The 21,340-nt window shown below is 39.1% G+C and overlaps 1 protein-coding gene across 1 annotated transcript in view; it reads right to left on the bottom strand.

Annotated features, from left to right (window-relative positions):
- Positions 1–19,865, bottom strand: part of LOC123506636 (hepatocyte growth factor-regulated tyrosine kinase substrate-like) — a 59,560-nt gene extending 39,695 nt beyond the window's left edge. Inside the window, exon 1 of the mRNA XM_045258885.1 lies at positions 19,780–19,865. Within this exon, the coding sequence (XP_045114820.1) occupies positions 19,780–19,865 (86 nt within the window). The remainder of the gene's footprint in view (positions 1–19,779) is intronic.
- Between the last annotated feature and the right edge of the window lie 1,475 nt (positions 19,866–21,340).

Here is a 21,340-nt window from a genome sequence, read left to right as displayed (position 1 = left end):
ATTTCACTACATGGACAAAGAAATGATGAAGAAATTGATAAGTACTATAATAAGACCCAGATTGGAATATGCAGGAGTAGTGTGGACTCCACATAAAAAGAAACACATAAGGAAGTTGGAGAGACTACAAAAAATGGCTACAAGAATGGTTCCACAATTTGAAGGAATGACATATGAGGAGAGACTAAAGGCTTTGGATCTTCCAACATTGGAGCAGAAAAGGGAGAGAGGGGATCTCATACAAGTTTATAAATTGATCAACGGAATGGACCAAGTGGATAATGAGAAATTGATCCCGAGAGAAGAATATGAAATCCGAAACACAAGATCGCATAGTAAAAAGCTGAGAAAAGGAAGATGTCTGAGAGATGTTAAAAAATATAGTTTCCCACAAAGATGTATTGAGACGTGGAACAGTTTAAATGAAGAAGTAGTGTCTGCAATGAGTGTGCATACTTTTAAAGTAAGATTGGATAAGTGTAGATATGGAGATGGGGCCACATGAGCATAAAAGCCCAGGCCCTGTAAAACTACAACTAGGTAAATACACAAACACAAACACAAACACACACACACACACACACACACACACACAAACACACACTCCGCGCTCCGTGGAGAGTGGACGTGCCTCCTTGCTCAGAGTGCCGTCTACCTAACACTCCACACGCTAAACAATGTGCTTTTAGTGAGAACCATCACTAGTACAAAAGGGCAACTAGAGCAAGTGAACGAGTGTACAGAGAGAACGTAGCCTGGTGGCGTGTACATAAGAGTGATCGGAGGTGTTGGAACCTCCGCAATCCAAACGACAGCGCAGAAACCACACAAAGGCCAGCCATAAACAGCCGCCAATGCATCCCACCACACACACAAAGCTACCAGGCCTGACCGCCAGTGCACACCACCGCACACCCACACGCTCCCAGGAAGAGTGAAATGAAATGGATAGACCTGTAAGAAATAAGTTACCAAATTCAAAATATGCCGATGAGGCCCAGGGACCAAAACCAAAAGTAGCCATTCAAAATATGAGTCCATCTTCAAACAGGGGCAACAATGCAAGGTAGATTGGTAATGCTAGAGAAAAAATTTGAGGAGCTGGTGAAGGAATTAAAACTTCAGAGGAGTGAGGAGGAGCAAGATAGAGAATTCCGCAAGGCTTTGAAGGAAAGAGTCAAGAGACTGGAGGAAAATGAAAAATGATTGGTGGATGAGAATGCACACTTAAGAGTGGAGGTTGAAAAATATAAGAGATGGTTGGAGGAGAAAATGGAGAAAGTTGTAAAGGAGAAAGATGACTTTAAGGAAATGATCAGTGAGCAAAGAGAAAGGTTTAAAAGGGAGTGGGAACTGAAGAAAACACAATGGACTGAGTCAAGGGAAGCTGAGATAGTTGGATTACAAGAAATAATTAAAGATCAGTTGAATGAAGACAAAAAAGAAAGGTCTAAGGAACTGGTTAATGTTATGAAGAATAAGGAAATATTGATAAGAAAAGTAGCAGAAAAGAAGAAGAATGTGTTAATATTTGGGATGAAAGAACAAAATATAACATATAAGCCTAAGAGAATTAAAGAAGAATTAAAAATGGTAAGAGATCTGTTCAAAAATCTAAATGATGATGAAAAAAAAGACCTACGAGATCTGTTCAAAAATCTAAATGATGATGAAAAAAAGACCTACAAGAAGAAGTGGAAGAGATCCATAGACTGGGTCTGTATAAGGAGGGAGTAAGAAGACCGATTAAAGTAGTACTGAAGTCACAACAATCTGCGGAGGACATCTTATATAGAACATCAAAATTAAGAGAGGTAGAAGGTTGTAAAGAGGTGTACTTAAGAAAAAATAGAAATAAGGAAGAGAGGAGAAGATATAAGGAATTGTTGGAAGAGGCGAGAAGGAAAAATGATGAACGGTCTGAAGAGGAAAAAGTTTTTTTGGAGAGTTATAGGAGAGAGAGTCAGAAAGTGGTATGTGGAAAGAAGGAATGCGGAGGAACTCCTAGAGGGAGCAGTAGGTGGACCGTAATGTATACTAATATAGATGGGATACTGTCGAGTGGATCAAAATTGCAAGACTATGTGATGGTGGAGAAGCCTGATATAGTGTGTTTGACTGAGACAAAATTACATGAAAAAACAAAGGTAAATTTGGATAATAAATATAATATATGGAGAAAGGATAGAGAGAGTAAAGGTGGAGGAGGAGTTATGATTATGACGAAGAAGGAGATAAATGTGGATAAGGTTTGGTATGGGAAGAACAACGCAGAAAAGATAAGCATAAGGTTAAAAAGTGATGGAAAAGAATTAATAATCATGGTGACCTATGTACCTCCTAAAACAAATTCTTGGACATTAAGGAATATGACAATATGATCAAGGATACTTTACAGAGTTTGGAAAGTGTATTAACTGGAAAAAGAAAGGTGATACTAGTAGGAGATTTTAATTGTAAAGAAGTGGATTGGGAAAATCTAGTAAGTGGTGTTGGAGAGGAAGCATGGGAGAGAGATTCTTAATCTAATGATGGAAAATATGATGGAACAGAGGGTGAAAGAAAATACTAGATATAGAGGAGATGATGAACCGGCTAGACTGGATTTGGTGTTAACAGAGAAGTGTACCTATGTGGGGATATACAATATAAATGTCCATTGGGAAGAGTGATCATGTGGTTATGGAAATGCAGATGGCAATAACACAGCGAAGGAGAGATGAGACATACAGGAGTGGTAGATTGAATTATAGAAAGATGGACACAGAAAATTTGAAAAATTATTTCAGAACATTAGATTGGGAGATGTTACAAATCAGAGAAGTGCAAAAAAAATATGAGATTTTTATGAAATATTATAAAGAAGGAGTTATGAAATTTGTACCAAAGTATAAACCGAGAGAGGAAGGAAGAAAGGATTGGTTTAATGCAACTTGTGTTAAGGCTAAGAAAAAGAGATGTGGCTTGGAAAAGATGGAAAAGAGCAGGAATATACTAAATAAGGAGAATTATAGAGTGGCGAGAAATGAGTATGTGAGGGTAAGGAGGAGGAAGAAAGAAAATTTGAAAAGATATTGTAGACAAGAGTAAGGAACATCCAAAATTGTTTTACAGGTTCATAAATGGTAAACTTAAAAGAGAGAGTCCATTGAAAGATTAAAAGGAGAGCAAGGGATAGTAGATGACCCTAAGAATATCGCAGAATTGCTAAATAATAGGTTTCAACAAGTATTTACTAAAGAAACAATGTTTGTAAAGCCTCAGAATGTAGAAGGAAATGTGCACATGGATGACATTAAGATACCTAAAAGGAGTTATATAAAATGTTGGAGGAACTTAAAGATGATAAAGCGATGGGACCAGATGAAGTTTCAGGAAAATTATTGAAGGAATGTAGAGAAGAATTGATTGATCCATTATATGATATTATAAGGTGCTCATTAGAAACAGGGAAGTACCAGTAGAGTGGAAAAGAGCTGAAGTGGTGCCCATTTATAAGGGAGGCAGTAAGGAAGAGCCTCTTAACTATAGACCTGTGTCTTTAACAAGTGTGGTCGGTAAGATTTGTGAGAGGGTGATAAAGAAATATTGGATACGGTTCCTGGAGGATCATAAGTTATTATCGGATCATCAATTTGGCTTTAGGAAAGGGAGGTCATGTGTAACAAATCTACTGAGCTTTTATTCAAGAGTGGTTGACAAAATACAAGAGAGAGAGGATGGATGGACTGTGTATATTTGGATTTAAAAAAGCTTTTGACAAGGTACCTCACATGAGACTGCTATGGAAATTAGAGATTTATGGAGGACTGAAGGAAAAGTGTTAAAGTGGATGGAAAACTACTTGAGATGGAGGGAGATGAGAACGGTAATAAGGGATGCAAAGTCGGACTGGTTGGTGGTGGAGAGTGGAGTCCCACAAGGTTCAGTGCTGGCACCAATACTTTTCCTTGTCTATATTAATGATATGCCAGAGGAGTAAACAGTTATATTAATTTGTTTGCGGATGATGCGAAGTTGTGTAGGTGTGTGAAGAGTGAAGAAGATTGTGAAATTTTACAGGCAGATCTGGATAAGATTTGGGAGTGGAGCAAGAGGTGGGAGATGGAATTTAATCTGAGCAAAAGTCATGTGATGGAGATGGGGAAGAGTGGAAGATGGCCAAGAGGGTCATATAAGATGGGTGAAGAAGTAGTGTTGAAAAAGGTGGAAAAGGAAAAGGATTTGGGAGTGATAATACAAGACATGGGCAGTTTGAGGCTCATATTGACAAGATGTTTGGAGAAACATATAATTTGATTAGAAATATTGGATTAGCCTTTCATTATATGGATAAAGATATGATGAAGAAATTAATTAGTACGGTAATTAGACCAAGATTGGAATATGCTGGAGTGGTTTGGTCCCCTTATAAAAAGAAGCATATAAGGAAGTTGGAGAGATTGCAGAGAATGGCAACAAAAATGGTTCCGGAATTGGCAGAAATGACCTATGAGGAGTGATTACAAGAAATGAACTTGCTTACCTTGGAACAAAGAAGAGAAAGAGGGGATTTAATACAGGTTTATAAACTGTTGAACGGTTTGGATGAAGTGGATAATGAGCAAATGATGTTGAGAGAGGAAAATTTAAATAGAACTACAAGATCGCATAGTAAAAAAATAGCTAAGGGAATATGTTTGAAAGATGTGAAGAAATATAGTTTCCCACAGAGAAGTGTGGAAGTGTGGAATGGTTTGAGTGAAGAGGTGGTGTCAGTGAGGAGTGTGCATAGTTTTAAAGGAAAGTTGGATGTGTGTAAATATGGGGACAGGGCCACACGAGTATGATACCCAAGCCCTGTAAAATTACAACTAGGTGAATACACACACACACACACACACACACACACATACTGCCTAGACATAATCATTGAGATATACAGATTGGAACTGTATTTAAAAGGATGGTGAGTCTTCAAGAGAGAGAGAGAGAGAGAGAGAGAGAGAGAGAGAGAGAGAGAGAGAGAGAGAGAGAGAGAGAGAGATATATATATATATAAATATATATATATATATATATATATATATATATATATATATATATATATATATATATATATATATATATATATATATATATATATATATATATATATATATATATATATATATATATATATATATATATATATATATATATATATATATATATATATATATATATATATATATATATATATATATATATATATATATATATATATTTTCCTTAGACTCCCACCATTACAACATGTTACAAGCCATTTGTCTTTTCCACATATTCCAATAATTTTTCAAGCTAAGTTTCTACACTTCACTTTCATAAAATCACAAGAATCCTACAATGCTTTATGAATACAGCCTTCACTACACATGACCTACAATCATGAAGAAAATCATCCTAGGTTGGTATCTGGTTAGGTTTGGTTAGATTAGGGTAGGTAGTTGATAGGTCACGGTCTACTATACAAAGCCAGCTGTCTTCACAATCTTGAAATAAAATACATACTTTTAATGGTGTAATAGGGGAAAACTGGCCAAGGGCAACAAAAACAAACAAAAAGGCACAACACTTGATTAATTGACCTTACTTATGCACACACATCTATGAAGCTCTGACTGCAAGTTGTATATAAATAAATTACACCAATACTCTACAACAAAAAATGGGAAGAGTGCCTACAGGTTTGACGGTCTTAGTGTCAATAGATTCAGTGCTGCTGCTCACTGATTCACCACACCTCCAGGCAGCCACTGTGTTCAGGACAAAGGATCAATGCCAGCAGCCTCACTCCTTGTCCTTCTTCAACCACTCATGAACTGAACACATCCTAACACAGACTGACAACTGCAGTAGTCTAGTTCAATACAGAAAGTTATGTAAGTTCATCCTGACAAAAATATCTAGTTATTCTGATGACACATTGAAAGAGAGAGAGAGAGAGAGATGTGTGTGTGTGTGTGTGTGTGTGTGTATTTACCTAATTGTATTTACCTAATTGTAACATACGGAAAAGAGCTATGCTCGTGTTGTCCCGTCTCCATATCTATTAATGTCCAGCTTTTCTTAAAATCATGAATATTCCTTGCGTTGACCACTTCCACGTCTAAACTATTCCATGCTTCCACCCTTCTATGAGGAAGCTATATTTTTCACATCTCTCCTATAAGTGGCCATTTTAGTTTTTCCCATGCCCTCTCGACATTCTTTCATTCCACATACACAGATCTTCCCTATCCATTTTTCCATGCCAATCATCACTCTGTATATTGCTATCAGGTCTCCCCTTTCTCTTCTGTTTTCCAGGGTTGGAAGTTGCATTCTTTTCAGTCTGTCTTCATAAGTCAAATCTCTTAAGTCAGGCACCATTTTGTTGCAGCCCTCTGTACTTTCTCTAGTTTCCTTATGTGTTTCTTTAAGTTCGGAGCCCACTGTATTGTTGCATATTCAAGCCTCGGTCTTATCATTGCAGTAATTATTTTCTTCATCATTTCTTCATCTAAATATCTGACGCCACTCTTATGTTCCTCAATAAGTTCAATACTTCTCCAATTATTTTGTTTATATGTCTCTCTGGCGATAGGTCATTGGTAATTGTCACCCCAAGGTCTTTTCTTCATGACTGGTTTTATGTCTTCATTTCCTATCTTGTACATACTCCTGATTCTTCTTTCACTCTTGCCAAACTCTATTTTCTTGCATTTTGTCGTGTTGAACTCCATTTGCCATGTACAGCTCCATTTCCATATTCTGTCCAAGTCTTCCTGGAGTAGTTCGCAATCTTTGTCACATCTCACTTTTCTTAACAATTTTGCATCGTCTGCAAATAGGCTCACATAACTGGACACCCCATCCACCATGTCATTTATGTAGACTGCGAACATTACTGGTGCCAACACTGATCCCTGTGGAACTCCACTCTCCACCAATCCCCATTCTGATGGTCTGTCCTTAATTATTGTTCTCATTTCTCTTCCTACCAAAAGTCTTCCATCCATTTTAGTAAACTGCCATGCACTCCTCCTACCATTTCAAGTTTCCAGATCAGTCTCTGGTGTGGTACCTTATCAAAGGCCTTTTTTAAATCCAGATATATTCCATCAGCCCAACCATCTCTTTCCTGTATTACATCTATCACCCTCGAATAGTAACATATCAGGTTTGTCGTGCATGAACGCCCTTTCTAAAACCAAATTGACACTCACAAAGTATGTCATTTTCTCCAAGAAGTCTGTCCATCTATTCTTCACCACCCTCTCACACATCTTAGCTACCACACTTGTAAGTGACACTGGTCTATAGTTCAATGGGTCTCTCTTGTTACCTGATTTATAGATTGGGACAATGTTAGCTCTTTTCCAGTCTTGGGGCACTACACCTTCCCTTAATGAGGCATCAATTACTTCACAAACTTTTTCTGCCAATTGCTCCTGCATTCTCTTAAAATCCATCCTGATACCCCATCAGGTCCCACAGCTTTTCTCACTTCTAAACTCCCCATCATGTTCTTGATCTCCTCCACAGTTACTTGAAACTCCTTCATAATCCCTTTCTGTTCCATTACCAGTGGTTTGTCAAAAGCAGTCTCCTTTGTGAATACCTTCCGAAAGCATCCATTCATAGCCTCTGCCATTTCCTGGGATCTTCACTGCATACTCCATTTACTTCTAAACTTTCAATACTTTCTCTATTTTTGATGTTGTTGTTCACATGTCTGTAAAAAGCCTTGGTTGGTCTTTACATTTATCAATTATATCCTTTTCTTGTTTCTTTCTTTCTTCTCTTCTAATCAACACATATTCATTTCTTGCTCTTTTGTAACTTTCCACTGCTTAATCCGTCTTTTCCTTCTCCACCTCTTCCATGCATCCTCTTTTCTTGTTCTAGCCTTTTCACATCTATCGTTAAACCAGTCCTGCTTTCCAACTTCTCTATGTTGTCTTATTGGTACAAATTTTTCTCACCTTCTTTGTATATTTTTATAAATTCCTTCCACTTTTCATTTGCTCCTTAGCACTCTTGAATTTCATCAATTTGTCTCTTGAAAGAATTTCTTTAGGTTTCCAAAATCTGTCTTGGCATAATTCCATCTTCCCACTTTATATTCTTCATTTCTTCTAGATTTCTCTTCATCTATCACCTTGAACTCCAAAACTGCATGATCACTCTTTGCTAAAGGGCACTCCACCCTCATCTCCTCAATGACCATTGGCTCTGTACTAAAGACCAAGTCCAGTCTTGACGATGCTCCCTCTCCTCCAAACCTAGTATCTTCTTTGACCCACTGAGTTAACACATTTTCCATTGCCAGTGTCAATAGTGTATTTCCCCATGTTGTCTCTGATCCTTCCATTGACCAGTCCTCCCAACACACCTCTTTACAATTAAAATCTCCCATCATTATAGTTCGTTCACAGCCACCCAACATTTCTTCCAGACATGTTCCTGTATCACTTATCATTTCTTCATATTCCTGTACTGACCATGCATTTGTCTTAGGTGGTACGTACACCACTATGTAGTGCCTCTTTTTCCTTCATTAGTTTCTGCTCTGATCTTTAGCACTTCTGCCTTTCCCATACCTTCTTTCACTTGATCCACCTTTATATCTTTTTTAACCAGCAACATCACTCCTCCTCCCATCTTACCTACTCTATTTCTTTTCCAAACATTATATTTCCCTTCTCCAACCATCATCAGGTCTTCTCCCTCTCTCAGTTTTGTTTCAGTAAGACCCACAATATCTGGGTTCTTGTCCCTCAAGTAATCGTTGAGTTCTAAAATCCCCGATATCACTCCATTTATGTTGGAATACATTACATTTCGCTCATATGTAAGTTTCTTTAGTCCTTTCTTGCTGTACTTTTCTGGGTTATGAACCACTTCCTCAGTCTCATATCCAAGATTCTCCAGAAAAACTCTTTCTTCTCCTCTTCTGTCCTCTCTTCATTTTTTCAAAGCCTCCTTTCTCAACTCATTTAACATTTCTCTTTCCTTTTCACCGAGATCTCTTCTCAACCAAATCTTCCTTGTTGTTTCCTGCTGGGCTAGCCTCCATGACTTCTCCACCAATTCATCTACATCCTTTTGTGACTTAAGTTTGATTCTTATTGGCCTCATACCTTCTCTTGTGAACTTTCCAATTCTATGGAAGTCCTCTATTTCTTGTACTAGGTCTTTTCCTCCTCCTGCACCACATTAATGATATTATTTATCACCTTTTTATGTTTTCTCTCTCTCCATTTTACTCGGTGTCTTATCCTCCTCCACACCAAATATCACCACACATCTCTTTTTGTCTACAGTTTCCCTCACCAATGTCTCATTTGACTTAATAACCTTCACCACTTTCTCAGCTATCTTCTCTTCTATGATCTGTTGATCTATAATTTCAACAAGGCCCAAAGTTTTCTCCCCTGACTCTTTGATTTCCTTTTCCAGACTTGCAACTTTGTAATTTACCTCCTTTCTTTCCACTTCCTGACTTTTTTTCCATTCAGCCTGCTTCTCCATCACTTTTCCTAGAGATTCTCCACATTTTCGCAATTCACTTTAATTAGCTTAACTTCCTCTTTCAGTGCTGCATTTTCCTTCTTCATATCGGCACAGTCTCTCTTTACATTGTCATAACTCGTTTCCAGGCCCTCATACTTTTCAAACAGTTTTCAATTTTACCTTCTAACTCCAGAATTTTCTTCACATAAGCGCTCTTCTCCATTATTCCTTGAAACCCTGTGAAGTCTGATTCCTCTTTCGAGTTCACGGCCGCCATGTTGCGCAGCGTAAACAAACCAGCTGATGGCTCAAACGCAGGCTACAGTTTATATTTACCTTCACTGGACATTATTTTGCTAATCAACAGTTAACATGACTATATGGAGACGGGACAAACATTACCAGCTCCTTTCCCACCTTGGTTACTCTTAGGTAACTGTAGAATTATAGATGATTGCTCTGGAGCTCAGCGACCACCTCCGCCATCGACGATGTCCCGTGTGTGTGTGTGTGTGTGTGTGTGTGTGTGTGTGTGTGTGTTATGTCATCCCTTCAAATTCTGGAACCATTCTTGTAGCCATTTTTTGTAGTCTCTCCAATTTCCTTATGTGTTTCTTTTATGAGTCCACACTACTCCTGCATATTCCAATCTGGGTCTTATTATAGTACTTATCAATTTCTTCATCATTTCTTTGTCCATGTAGTGAAATGCTACTCCAATATTCCTTAGCAAATTATATGTTTCTCTGAAAATTCTATCAATATGGCTTACTGGTTGATTGTTTTCTTCCATTGTCACTCCCAAGTCCTTTTCCTTTTTTCTTTCTCTAGTTCTACTCCATCTCCCATCTTATAGATTCCCACTGGTCGTCTTTCACTCTTTTCCATTTCCATGACATGGCTTTTGTTCACATTGAATTCCATTTCCATTTTTACTCCATTCCCAGATCTTATTTAGGTCTTCTTGCAGTATTTCACAATCCTCTTTTGCTTTATAACTCTGCACAGTTTTGTATCATCTGCAAACAGATTTATGTAGCTGTTCACTCCTTCTGGCATGTCATTTATAAATGAGAAAAAGTATGGTGCCAATACTGACCCTGTGGCACTCCGCTTTCTACTGCTCTCCACTTGGACTTCATATCTTTAACTCGTCCTTATTTCTCTCCCCTCAAATAATTTTCCATCCATCTCAATGTGCTTCCTTTTAAACCACCCTTCTCCTCTAACTTCCATAGTAATCTTGCATGTGGCACTTTGTCAAACGCCTTTTTTAAATCCTAATAAATACAGTCAACCCATCCCTCTCTCTCTTGTACACTATCAACTATTCTAGAATAGAAACTCAATAAATTAGTTACACACGACCGTCTTTTTCTAAAACCAAATTGGCTATTTGATATTAATTTGTTGTCTTCAAGGAACTCAATCCATTGTTTCTTTATTATTCTTTCACACATCTTGCATATCACACTAGTTAGTGATACCGGTCTGTAATTTAAAGGTTCTTCCTTCCTTCCGCTCTTATATATGGGAACCACCTCAGCTCTTTTCCATTCTACTACTGGCACTGTTCCATTTTCTATTGAGCATTTTATGTGTGTTGTATGTGGACTTGTGTGTGTGTGTGTGTGTGTGTGTGTGTGTGTATTTACCTAATTGTACCTAATTGTAACATACGGGAAAAGAGCTATGCTCGTGTTGTCCCGTCTCCATATCTATTAATGTCCAGCTTTTCTTAAAATCATGAATATTCCTTGCGTTGACCACTTCCACGTCTAAACTATTCCATGCTTCCACCCTTCTATGAGGAAGCTATATTTTTCACATCTCTCCTATAAGTGGCCATTTTAGTTTTTCCCATGCCCTCTCGACATTCTTTCATTCCACATACACAGATCTTCCCTATCCATTTTTCCATGCCAATCATCACTCTGTATATTGCTATCAGGTCTCCCTTTCTCTTCTGTTTTCCAGGGTTGGAAGTTGCATTCTTTTCAGTCTGTCTTCATAAGTCAAATCTCTTAAGTCAGGCACCATTTTGTTGCAGCCCTCTGTACTTTCTCTAGTTTTCTTATGTGTTTCTTTAAGTTCGGAGCCCACTGTATTGTTGCATATTCAAGCCTCGGTCTTATCATTGCAGTAATTATTTTCTTCATCATTTCTTCATCTAAATATCTGAACGCCACTCTTATGTTCCTCAATAAGTTCAATACTTCTCCAATTATTTTGTTTATATGTCTCTCTGGCGATAGGTCATTGGTAATTGTCACCCCAAGGTCTTTTCTTCATGACTGGTTTTATGTCTTCATTTCCTATCTTGTACATACTCCTGATTCTTCTTTCACTCTTGCCAAACTCTATTTTCTTGCATTTTGTCGTGTTGAACTCCATTTGCCATGTACAGCTCCATTTCCATATTCTGTCCAAGTCTTCCTGGAGTAGTTCGCAATCTTTGTCACATCTCACTTTTCTTAACAATTTTGCATCGTCTGCAAATAGGCTCACATAACTGGACACCCCATCCACCATGTCATTTATGTAGACTGCGAACATTACTGGTGCCAACACTGATCCCTGTGGAACTCCACTCTCCACCAAGCCCCATTCTGATGGTCTGTCCTTAATTATTGTTCTCATTTCTCTTCCTACCAAAAGTCTTCCATCCATTTTAGTAAACTGCCATGCACTCCTCCTACCATTTCAAGTTTCCAGATCAGTCTCCGGTGTGGTACCTTATCAAAGGCCTTTTTTAAATCCAGATATATTCCATCAGCCCAACCATCTCTTTCCTGTATTACATCTATCACCCTCGAATAGTAACATATCAGGTTTGTCGTGCATGAACGCCCTTTTCTAAAACCAAATTGACACTCACAAAGTATGTCATTTTCTCCAAGAAGTCTGTCCATCTATTCTTCACCACCCTCTCACACATCTTAGCTACCACACTTGTAAGTGACACTGGTCTATAGTTCAATGGGTCTCTCTTGTTACCTGATTTATAGATTGGGACAATGTTAGCTCTTTTCCAGTCTTGGGGCACTACACCTTCCCTTAATGAGGCATCAATTACTTCACAAACTTTTTCTGCCAGTTGCTCCTGCATTCTCTTAAAATCCATCCTGATACCCCATCAGGTCCCACAGCTTTTCTCACTTCTAAACTCCCCATCATATTCTTGATCTCCTCCACAGTTACTTGAAACTCCTTCATAATCCCTTTCTGTTCCATTACCAGTGGTTTGTCAAAAGCAGTCTCCTTTGTGAATACCTTCCGAAAGCATCCATTCATAGCCTCTGCCATTTCCTGGGATCTTCACTGCATACTCCATTTACTTCTAAACTTTCAATACTTTCTCTATTTTTGATGTTGTTGTTCACATGTCTGTAAAAAGCCTTGGTTGGTCTTTACATTTATCAATTATATCCTTTTCTTGTTTCTTTCTTTCTTCTCTTCTAATCAACACATATTCATTTCTTGCTCTTTTGTAACTTTCCCACTGCTTAATCCGTCTTTTCCTTCTCCACCTCTTCCATGCATCCTCTTTTCTTGTTCTAGCCTTTTCACATCTATCGTTAAACCAGTCCTGCTTTCCAACTTCTCTATGTTGTCTTATTGGTACAAATTTTTCTCACCTTCTTTGTATATTTTATAAATTCCTTCCACTTTTCATTTGCTCCTTAGCACTCTTGAATTTCATCAATTTGTCTCTTGAAAGAATTTCTTTAGGTTTCCAAAATCTGTCTTGGCATAATTCCATCTTCCCACTTTATATTCTTCATTTCTTCTAGATTTCTCTTCATCTATCACCTTGAACTCCAAAACTGCATGATCACTCTTTGCTAAAGGGCACTCCACCCTCATCTCCTCAATGACCATTGGCTCTGTACTAAAGACCAAGTCCAGTCTTGACGATGCTCCCTCTCCTCCAAACCTAGTATCTTCTTTGACCCACTGAGTTAACACATTTTCCATTGCCAGTGTCAATAGTGTATTTCCCCATGTTGTCTCTGATCCTTCCATTGACCAGTCCTCCCAACACACCTCTTTACAATTAAAATCTCCCATCATTATAGTTCGTTCACAGCCACCCAACATTTCTTCCAGACATGTTCCTGTATCACTTATCATTTCTTCATATTCCTGTACTGACCATGCATTTGTCTTAGGTGGTACGTACACCACTATGTAGTGCCTCTTTTTCCTTCATTAGTTTCTGCTCTGATCTTTAGCACTTCTGCCTTTCCCATACCTTCTTTCACTTGATCCACCTTTATATCTTTTTAACCAGCAACATCACTCCTCCTCCCATCTTACCTACTCTATTTCTTTTCCAAACATTATATTTCCTTCTCCAACCATCATCAGGTCTTCTCCCTCTCTCAGTTTTGTTTCAGTAAGACCCACAATATCTGGGTTCTTGTCCCTCAAGTAATCGTTGAGTTCTAAAATCCCGATATCACTCCATTTATGTTGGAATACATTACATTTCGCTCATATGTAAGTTTCTTTAGTCCTTTCTTGCTGTACTTTTCTGGGTTATGTGTGTGTGTGTGTAATTCACCTCTCTGCTGGTCACCCAGCCAGTCTTCCCCATTATGGAGCAAGCTCAGAGCTCATAGACCGATCTTCGGGTAGGACTGAGACCACATCACACACACACACACCAAAGTGAGGCCACAACCCCTCGAGTTACATCCCGTACCTATTTGGTGCTAGGTGAACAGGGGTCACACATTAAGAGGCTTGCCCATTTGCCTCGCCGCTTCCCAGGACTCAAACCCGGCCCTCTCAATTGTGAGTCGAGTGTGCTAACCACTACACTATGCGGTGTGTGTGTGTGTGTGTGTGTGTGTGTGTGTGTGTGTGTGTGTGTGTGTGTGTGTGTGTGTGTGTGTGTGTGTGTGTGTTTACCTGGTTGTATTTGCCTAGTTATGGTTTTACAGGGCCTGGGCTTTATGCTCGTGTGGCCCCGTCTCCATATTTACACTTATCCAATTTCTCTTTAAAACTATGCACACTCGTTGCTGACACCACTTCCTCACTCAAACTGTTCCAAGTCTCAACACATCTTTGGGAAACTATATTTTTCAACATCTCTCAGACATCTTCCCTTCTTCAGTTTCTTACTGTGCGATCTTGTGCTTCTAATGTCATTTTCTTCTCTCAGGATTAGTTTCTCATTATCCACTTGATCCATTCCGTTAATCAATTTGTAAACTTGTATCAGATACCCTCTCTCTCTTCTCTGTTCCAGGGTTGGTAGATCCATAGCTTTTAGTCTCTCCTCATATGTCATCCCTTTAAATTCTGGAACCATTCTTGTAGCCATTTTTTGTAGTCTCTCCAATTTCCTTATGTTTCTTTTGATGGGGGGTCCCACACAACTCCCGCAAGGAATTATTCCAATCTAGGTCTTATTTTAGTACTTATCAATTTCTTCATCATTTCTTTGTCCATATAGTGAAATGCTAATCCAATATTCCTTAGCAAATTATAGTCTCTCTGAAAATTCTATCAATATGGCTTACTGGTTGATTGTTTTCTTCCATCGTCACTCCTAAGTCCTTTTCCTTTTTTACTTTTTCTAGTTCTACTCCATCTCCCATCTTATAGATTCCCACTGGTCGTCTTTCACTTTCTCCCATTTCCATGACATGGCTTTTGTCCACATTGAATTCCATCTCCCATTTTTTACTTCATTTCCAGATCTTGTTTAAGTCTTCCTGCACAATCCTCTTTTTGTTTTATGACTCTGCACAGTTTCGCATCGTCCGCAAATAGATTTATGTAGCTGTTCACTCCCTCTGGCATGTTATTTATATATACGAGAAAAAGTATTGGCACCAACACTGACCCCTGTGGTACTCCGCTGTCTACTGCTCTCCACTTGGACTTCATATCTTTAACTATTGTCCTTATTTCTCTCTCCCTCAAGTAATTTTCCATCCATTTCAATGTGCTTCCTTTTAAACCACCCTTCTCCTCTAACTTCCATAGCAATCTTTCATGTGGCACTTTATCAAATGCCTTTTTTAAATCTAAATAAATACAGTCAATCCATCCCTGTCTCTCTTGTACTTTATCAACTATTCTAGAGTAGAAACTCAATAAATTTGTTACACACGACCGACCTTTTCTAAAATCAAATTGGCTATTTGATAATAATTTGTTGTCTTCAAGAAACTCAATCCATTGTTTCTTTATTATTCTTTCACATATCTTGCATATCACACTAGTTAGTGATACCGGTCTGTAATTTAAAGGTTCTTCCTTCCTTCCACTCTTATATATGGGAACCACCTCAGCTCTTTTCCATTCTACTGGTACAGTTCCATTTTCTACTGAGCATTTTATGATGTTGTATATAGGACTTGCTAGTTCTTCTCTACATTCTTTTAATATTCTGCCTGAGACTTCATCCAGTCCCATTGCCTTTTCCTCATCTAGTTCCATCATCAACTCATTTATTTCAAGCTTGGTTACTTTAATCTCTTTCATATGGACAGTCTCTCTATTACCCTGTGGTCTTTCAAATTTGGATTCCTTAGTAAAGACCTCCTGAAATTTACTATTTAACAGTTCTGCCATACTTTTTGGGTCTTCCACCATCCCGTTCTCTCCTTTTAATCTTTCTATTGTTTCTTTTTGCCTTACTTTTCCATTTATGAATCTGTAGAACAATTTCGGTTGTTCCTTACATTTTTCAACAATGTCCTTTTCATAGTTCCTTTCTTCTTCCTTTCTCACCTTAGCATATTCATTTCTTGCTGTTTTGAAGTTTTCCTTATTTTCTGGATTTCTGTTTCTTCTCCACCTTTTCCATGCTCCTATCATAGACAGACTACCTTGTTAACGCGGAGTAATGTAAAGTATTGTTCTACCGTATGATGTACTGCGACCGTGAGTATTACTCCGCCACCCCACGGGATGCCGCATTCAGTCTGGTTCCTAACGCAGCTTAAGGGACAGGCTCACGCTCTGTTTGGCAATCCGCTTGCCTTCCTTCTTTGACTGGTTATACTGTCCTGCACAGCCAGTCTAGTTCTACAGTCTACTGTCTACAGCCACACTCCAGTGTGTAGACTGTAATTATACATCACGCTTGCTACAAGCTCCATCTAGCCGCTACCAACTACAAGTCTCTCTCTGGCTGCCGGCTACTTCTCAAGCCTCCCTCACGGCTACTCGCTACTAAGCTACCAAGCCTCCAATACATTTTGTATCCTACAATAAACACAGCGAAGTTTCCCCGGTGTTTCTCTTCAGCCACACCAGAACATATTGATGGTGCCAGCGGTACCAGGACATTCCATCTCATTTCTCCTTTGCCCTAGCACACCTTGCATTAAACCAATCTTTCTTTCCTTCTTCTTTAGGTCTATATTTCAGGACATATTCCCTGACTCCTGTTTTGTATACAGGCAACCCCCGTTTAACGAAGGGGTTACGTTCCTAAAAAACACTTTGTTAAGCGAAACTTCGTTAAGCAAAACGATTATAACAAGTTTAACCCCTGATTTGAACTTCCATTGAGAGTAAGCAAAGCGAGAGTGCATCATAGTACAGTAAAAGGATTAATGAAAGTAAAACTTATGAAGTTAAACATTTAGGTAGTTTAATTTAAGCCATTATAATGTACACTAATGTATGTATGTACATAACTTTATAATGTTGATGATCTTAACTTTATGAAGGGAGGGAGAGTGAAACGAGAAAGACACTAACCGGCAACATGTGGAATGTAAACAAAGTACGCATCATGGTACCGCATACAAAACTTATGTACCACATTTCCACAAGGCTTTCCATTTTATCCATTGTAGAGTCACGAGTTCAGGTGGTTCTTTTAGCTTTCAAGGAAGATACGGTCTCACCAGCCTTCTTAATAGAGTCTGCTGACTTGAAAATAGTAGACAGTAGATGGAGTCAAGATGGTGGCGAGCAATGTTATTAGTTTTCTGGCCTCTCTCGTGTCTGTGAATAATATCCAGCTTCACTTCGAGAGTAAGACACTTCCTGGTCTTCTTAGGAACGTTAGGCCACATTGCAGGGCGTTTTGGTGGTAAGTTGAACTAGGGAAGATGAGCTGCTGGTGACGCTATGTTTTGACTGGGGAGTGAGTGGTGCGCGTGATCTTGATCTTGATCTTAATGCTACAGGTGATGCAGAATTTCTTCAGAGTCAGGCCTTTGTATCGGCAGTGCCTGTGTTGTCCACTAGAGGCTTGATCTTGATCTTTATTCTACAGGTGTCTCAGGATTTCTCCTGAGGCAGGCCTTAGTACCAGCAGCTCCTGGTGTATTCATAAGCCTGTCAGCTTGCATGATACTGTGGGGCTTTCAAATTTGGAAAAAATTACCTGGATTACACTTCGTTAAAGCTAGTTTGATGTTTGTTAAAGGAGCAGATGGTAGTAAAATGAAACTTTCGTTGTAGCGAAATTTCGTTGTGTGAACCTTCGTTAAACGGGGGTTGCCTGTATTTCCAAAATAAGTTATACTTCTCTTGCACCGTCTCTGAGTTTTCCATCTCCTCCCAGTTTACGTTTTTAAAATAGCTCTTGAGGTTCTCAATATCAGCCTTTCTGTAATTTAATCGGTCTCCTTTATATGATTCGTCTCTATCTTCCTTTCCCTCTTTTATATCCATTTCTAATATTACATGTGTGTGTGTGTGTGTGTGTGTGTGTGTGTGTGTGTGTGTGTGTGTGTGTGTGTGTGTGTGTGTGTGTGTGTGTAATTTTTTTCACCACGGTCGCCTGCTGGTCACCCAGCCAGTCTTCCCCATTATGGAGCGAGCTCAGAGTTCAAAGACCGATCTTCGGGTAGGACTGAGACCACAACACACTCCATACACCGGGAAAGCGAGGTCACAACCCCTCGAGTTACATCCCATACCTATTTACTGCTAGGTGAACAGGGGCCACACATTAATCCCTTCAATATGGTGACGCCTATGTAGGCGTCATGAAGCCCTAGTAGCATATACAGTGACGCCTACGTAGGCGTCATATTTCTTTTCTGAGCTTTCTTCAGTTCAGTTGTCCCGTATAATGTGTTGGATACCAACTACACACGCCGTATGCTGTCTTTGAAATCCTAGTGCTCCTCCCACCATCTTTGTCTCCACCAATCACTAAAGATAAGCTACATGCATCCCGCCTTGTGTCTAAAATTACCCAATGGCATAGACTGTTCCCATATCTCTCTCTCTCTCTCTCTCTCTCTCTCTCTCTCTCCATCTCCTTTCCTCTCCTCCCCATCTCCCTTCTCTCCCTCCCCTCTCCCTCTCAAAGATAAGTTACATCGTCCCGCCTTGTAACATTCACACACACACACACACACACACACACACACACACACACACACACACACACACACACACACACACACACACACACACACACACACACACACACAATATACAAAACAACAAATTTTCTAATCTCTCTCTCTCTCTCTCTCTCTCTCTCTTCTCTCTTTCTCTCTCTCTCTCTTCCTCCCTCCCCTCTTCCTCTCGAAGATAAGCTACATGCGTCCCGCTTGTGTCTAAAATATTAGCAAATGTCTCTCTCTCTCTCTCTCTCTTTTTCTCCGAAAAGAGAAGGCGATATAGTGACTAAAAAATAGCAGCATAATACACAAAGACAACAAGTATGACAAGCTTGCACGAGTTTCAGCCAAGGCACTACCACCCGTATATCATACAGGCGGGCTTTTTTAACATCCGGCACGAAGGGGTTAAGAGGCTTGCCCATTTGCCTCACCGCTTTCCGGTGTGTGTGTGTGTGTGTGTGTGTGTGTGTGTGTGTGTGTGTGTGTGTGTGTGTGTGTGTATTTACCTAGTTTAGTATCCTGTACATTGTTATTAGGTCTCCTCATTCTCTGCCATCTTGTAAGGTTGGCAGTTCCATTTCCTTCAGCCTTTCCTCATATGTTAGGTCCTTTAGTTCTGGCACCATCTTTATAGCAATCTTCTGAATCCATTCTAATCTTCTTATATCTTTTTTAGAGCTCAGAGACTACACCACTGCTGCATACTCCAGCTTTGGACAATCATGTTTGTGATAATTTTTTTCATCACATCTTTGTCCATGAATTGAAATGCCACACTTAAATTGTCAACATTTTATATGGTAATCTATATATATACAGTAATACCTTGAGATACAATCGCCCCAACATACGATTTCTTTGATATACGACGAAAAATTCAATATAATTTACGCATTGAAATAAGAATATATCTTTAAGATACGAATAGCCATCGGTAGGTGGTGCAGCGATCACTCGGCTACCTGTGCCCAACTGAACATTCAGCCCAAGTTGTGTATCGTTGTCCATCCTTTGTGCATGTATGTGTCTGTGCTCCTCGGTAGTGTGTATTTTTTCTTAAGTTTTGTGAACTCAAGATCATGAGTCCCAAAAGTAAAAGTTTGGCGAGAAACACACAAAATAGCCTGTATTCACATACTGATTACACTTAGAAATTCAATAAACAAATAAGTACAAATGGTGTTCTGCCCACAAGCAACTCTTCCTCTTTGCAATGCAAAAAACCAGAAGTCTCTAGATGTCATGGTTACCAAAATATCACAGGTTGAATGAGGTGGTATCATCGGTTTATGTGGCCTTGCGTCCGATCGGGTTCAGCGGCCTTGGTGAGAGCGATAGAAAACGGGCCCCTTGTATTCTCTCTCTTTCTTGTCACCTGTTCTGATACCACTCTCATTCAAAAGTTGTCTCCCCATAACATGGCGAGAGACCGGAGGTATAGGAGTAAGGCGTGCGGGAGAAATGGCAGAATCAGACACAGTGAAATCACTGTCGCTTCCACCATCCATCATTGGTGACAGTGATGTAGAGCATATGTTTACTCCTGATGAGTGTTGCCAGCTCACAAGCAAAGAAAACGGGAAGAAAATAGCCAATATATAGCCGTAAAAAGCCTAAACGTCTATCTACGTCCTCTGAGTCTTGCTTGATGAACGTCTATCAACGTGTCCCGAGTTTTGCAGGTTAAGTTGTTATTTTGGGCAATATAGTTAATTTATATCATGCATACAATAAACATTGTATTTATCTTTTATTTAATCTATATTTCGTTGGTATTTAAAGCATGTTAGTTTCTTTTGGGGGGGGAAGTAAATTCATATCAAGAACAAATTAATTCTATTTCCATTAATTTCTATGGGAAAAATTTATTTGATATACGATTTGTGTGTGTGTGTGTGTGTGTGTGTGTGTGTGTGTGTGTGTGTGTGTGTGTGTGTGTGTGTGTGTGTATTTTTACCTAGTTGTATTTACCTAGTTGTAGTTTTACAGGGCCTGGGCTTTATGCTGGTGTGGCCCCGTCTCCATATCTACACTTATCCAATCTTACTTTAAAAGTGTGCACACTCTTTGCAGACACTACTTCTTCATCTAAACTGTTCCATGTCTCAATACATCTCTGCGGGAAACTATATTTTTTAATATCTCTCAGACATCTTGCCTTTCTCAGCTTTTTACTATGCGATCTTGTGCTTCGGATGTCATATTCTTCTCTCAAGATCAGTTTCTCATTATCCACTTGGTCCATTCCGTTGATCAATTTATAGACTTGTATCAGGTCTCCTCTCTCCTTCTTTGTTCCAAGGTTGGTAGATCCATAGCCTTTAGTCTCTCCTCATATGTCATCCCTTCAAGTTCTGGGACCATTCTTGTAGCCATTTTTGTAGCCTCTCCAATTTTCTTATGTGTTTCTTTTATGAGGGGTCCACACTACTCCTGCATATTCCAATCTAGGTCTTATTATAGTATTTATCAATTTCTTCATC

The sequence above is a fragment of the Portunus trituberculatus genome, chromosome 20 (genome assembly GCF_017591435.1).
Source record: "Portunus trituberculatus isolate SZX2019 chromosome 20, ASM1759143v1, whole genome shotgun sequence".
Taxonomy (NCBI): Eukaryota; Metazoa; Arthropoda; class Malacostraca; order Decapoda; family Portunidae; genus Portunus; species Portunus trituberculatus.
Note: the sequence above shows the minus strand (reverse complement) of the source record. Positions and strands in the feature narration are given on the sequence as shown.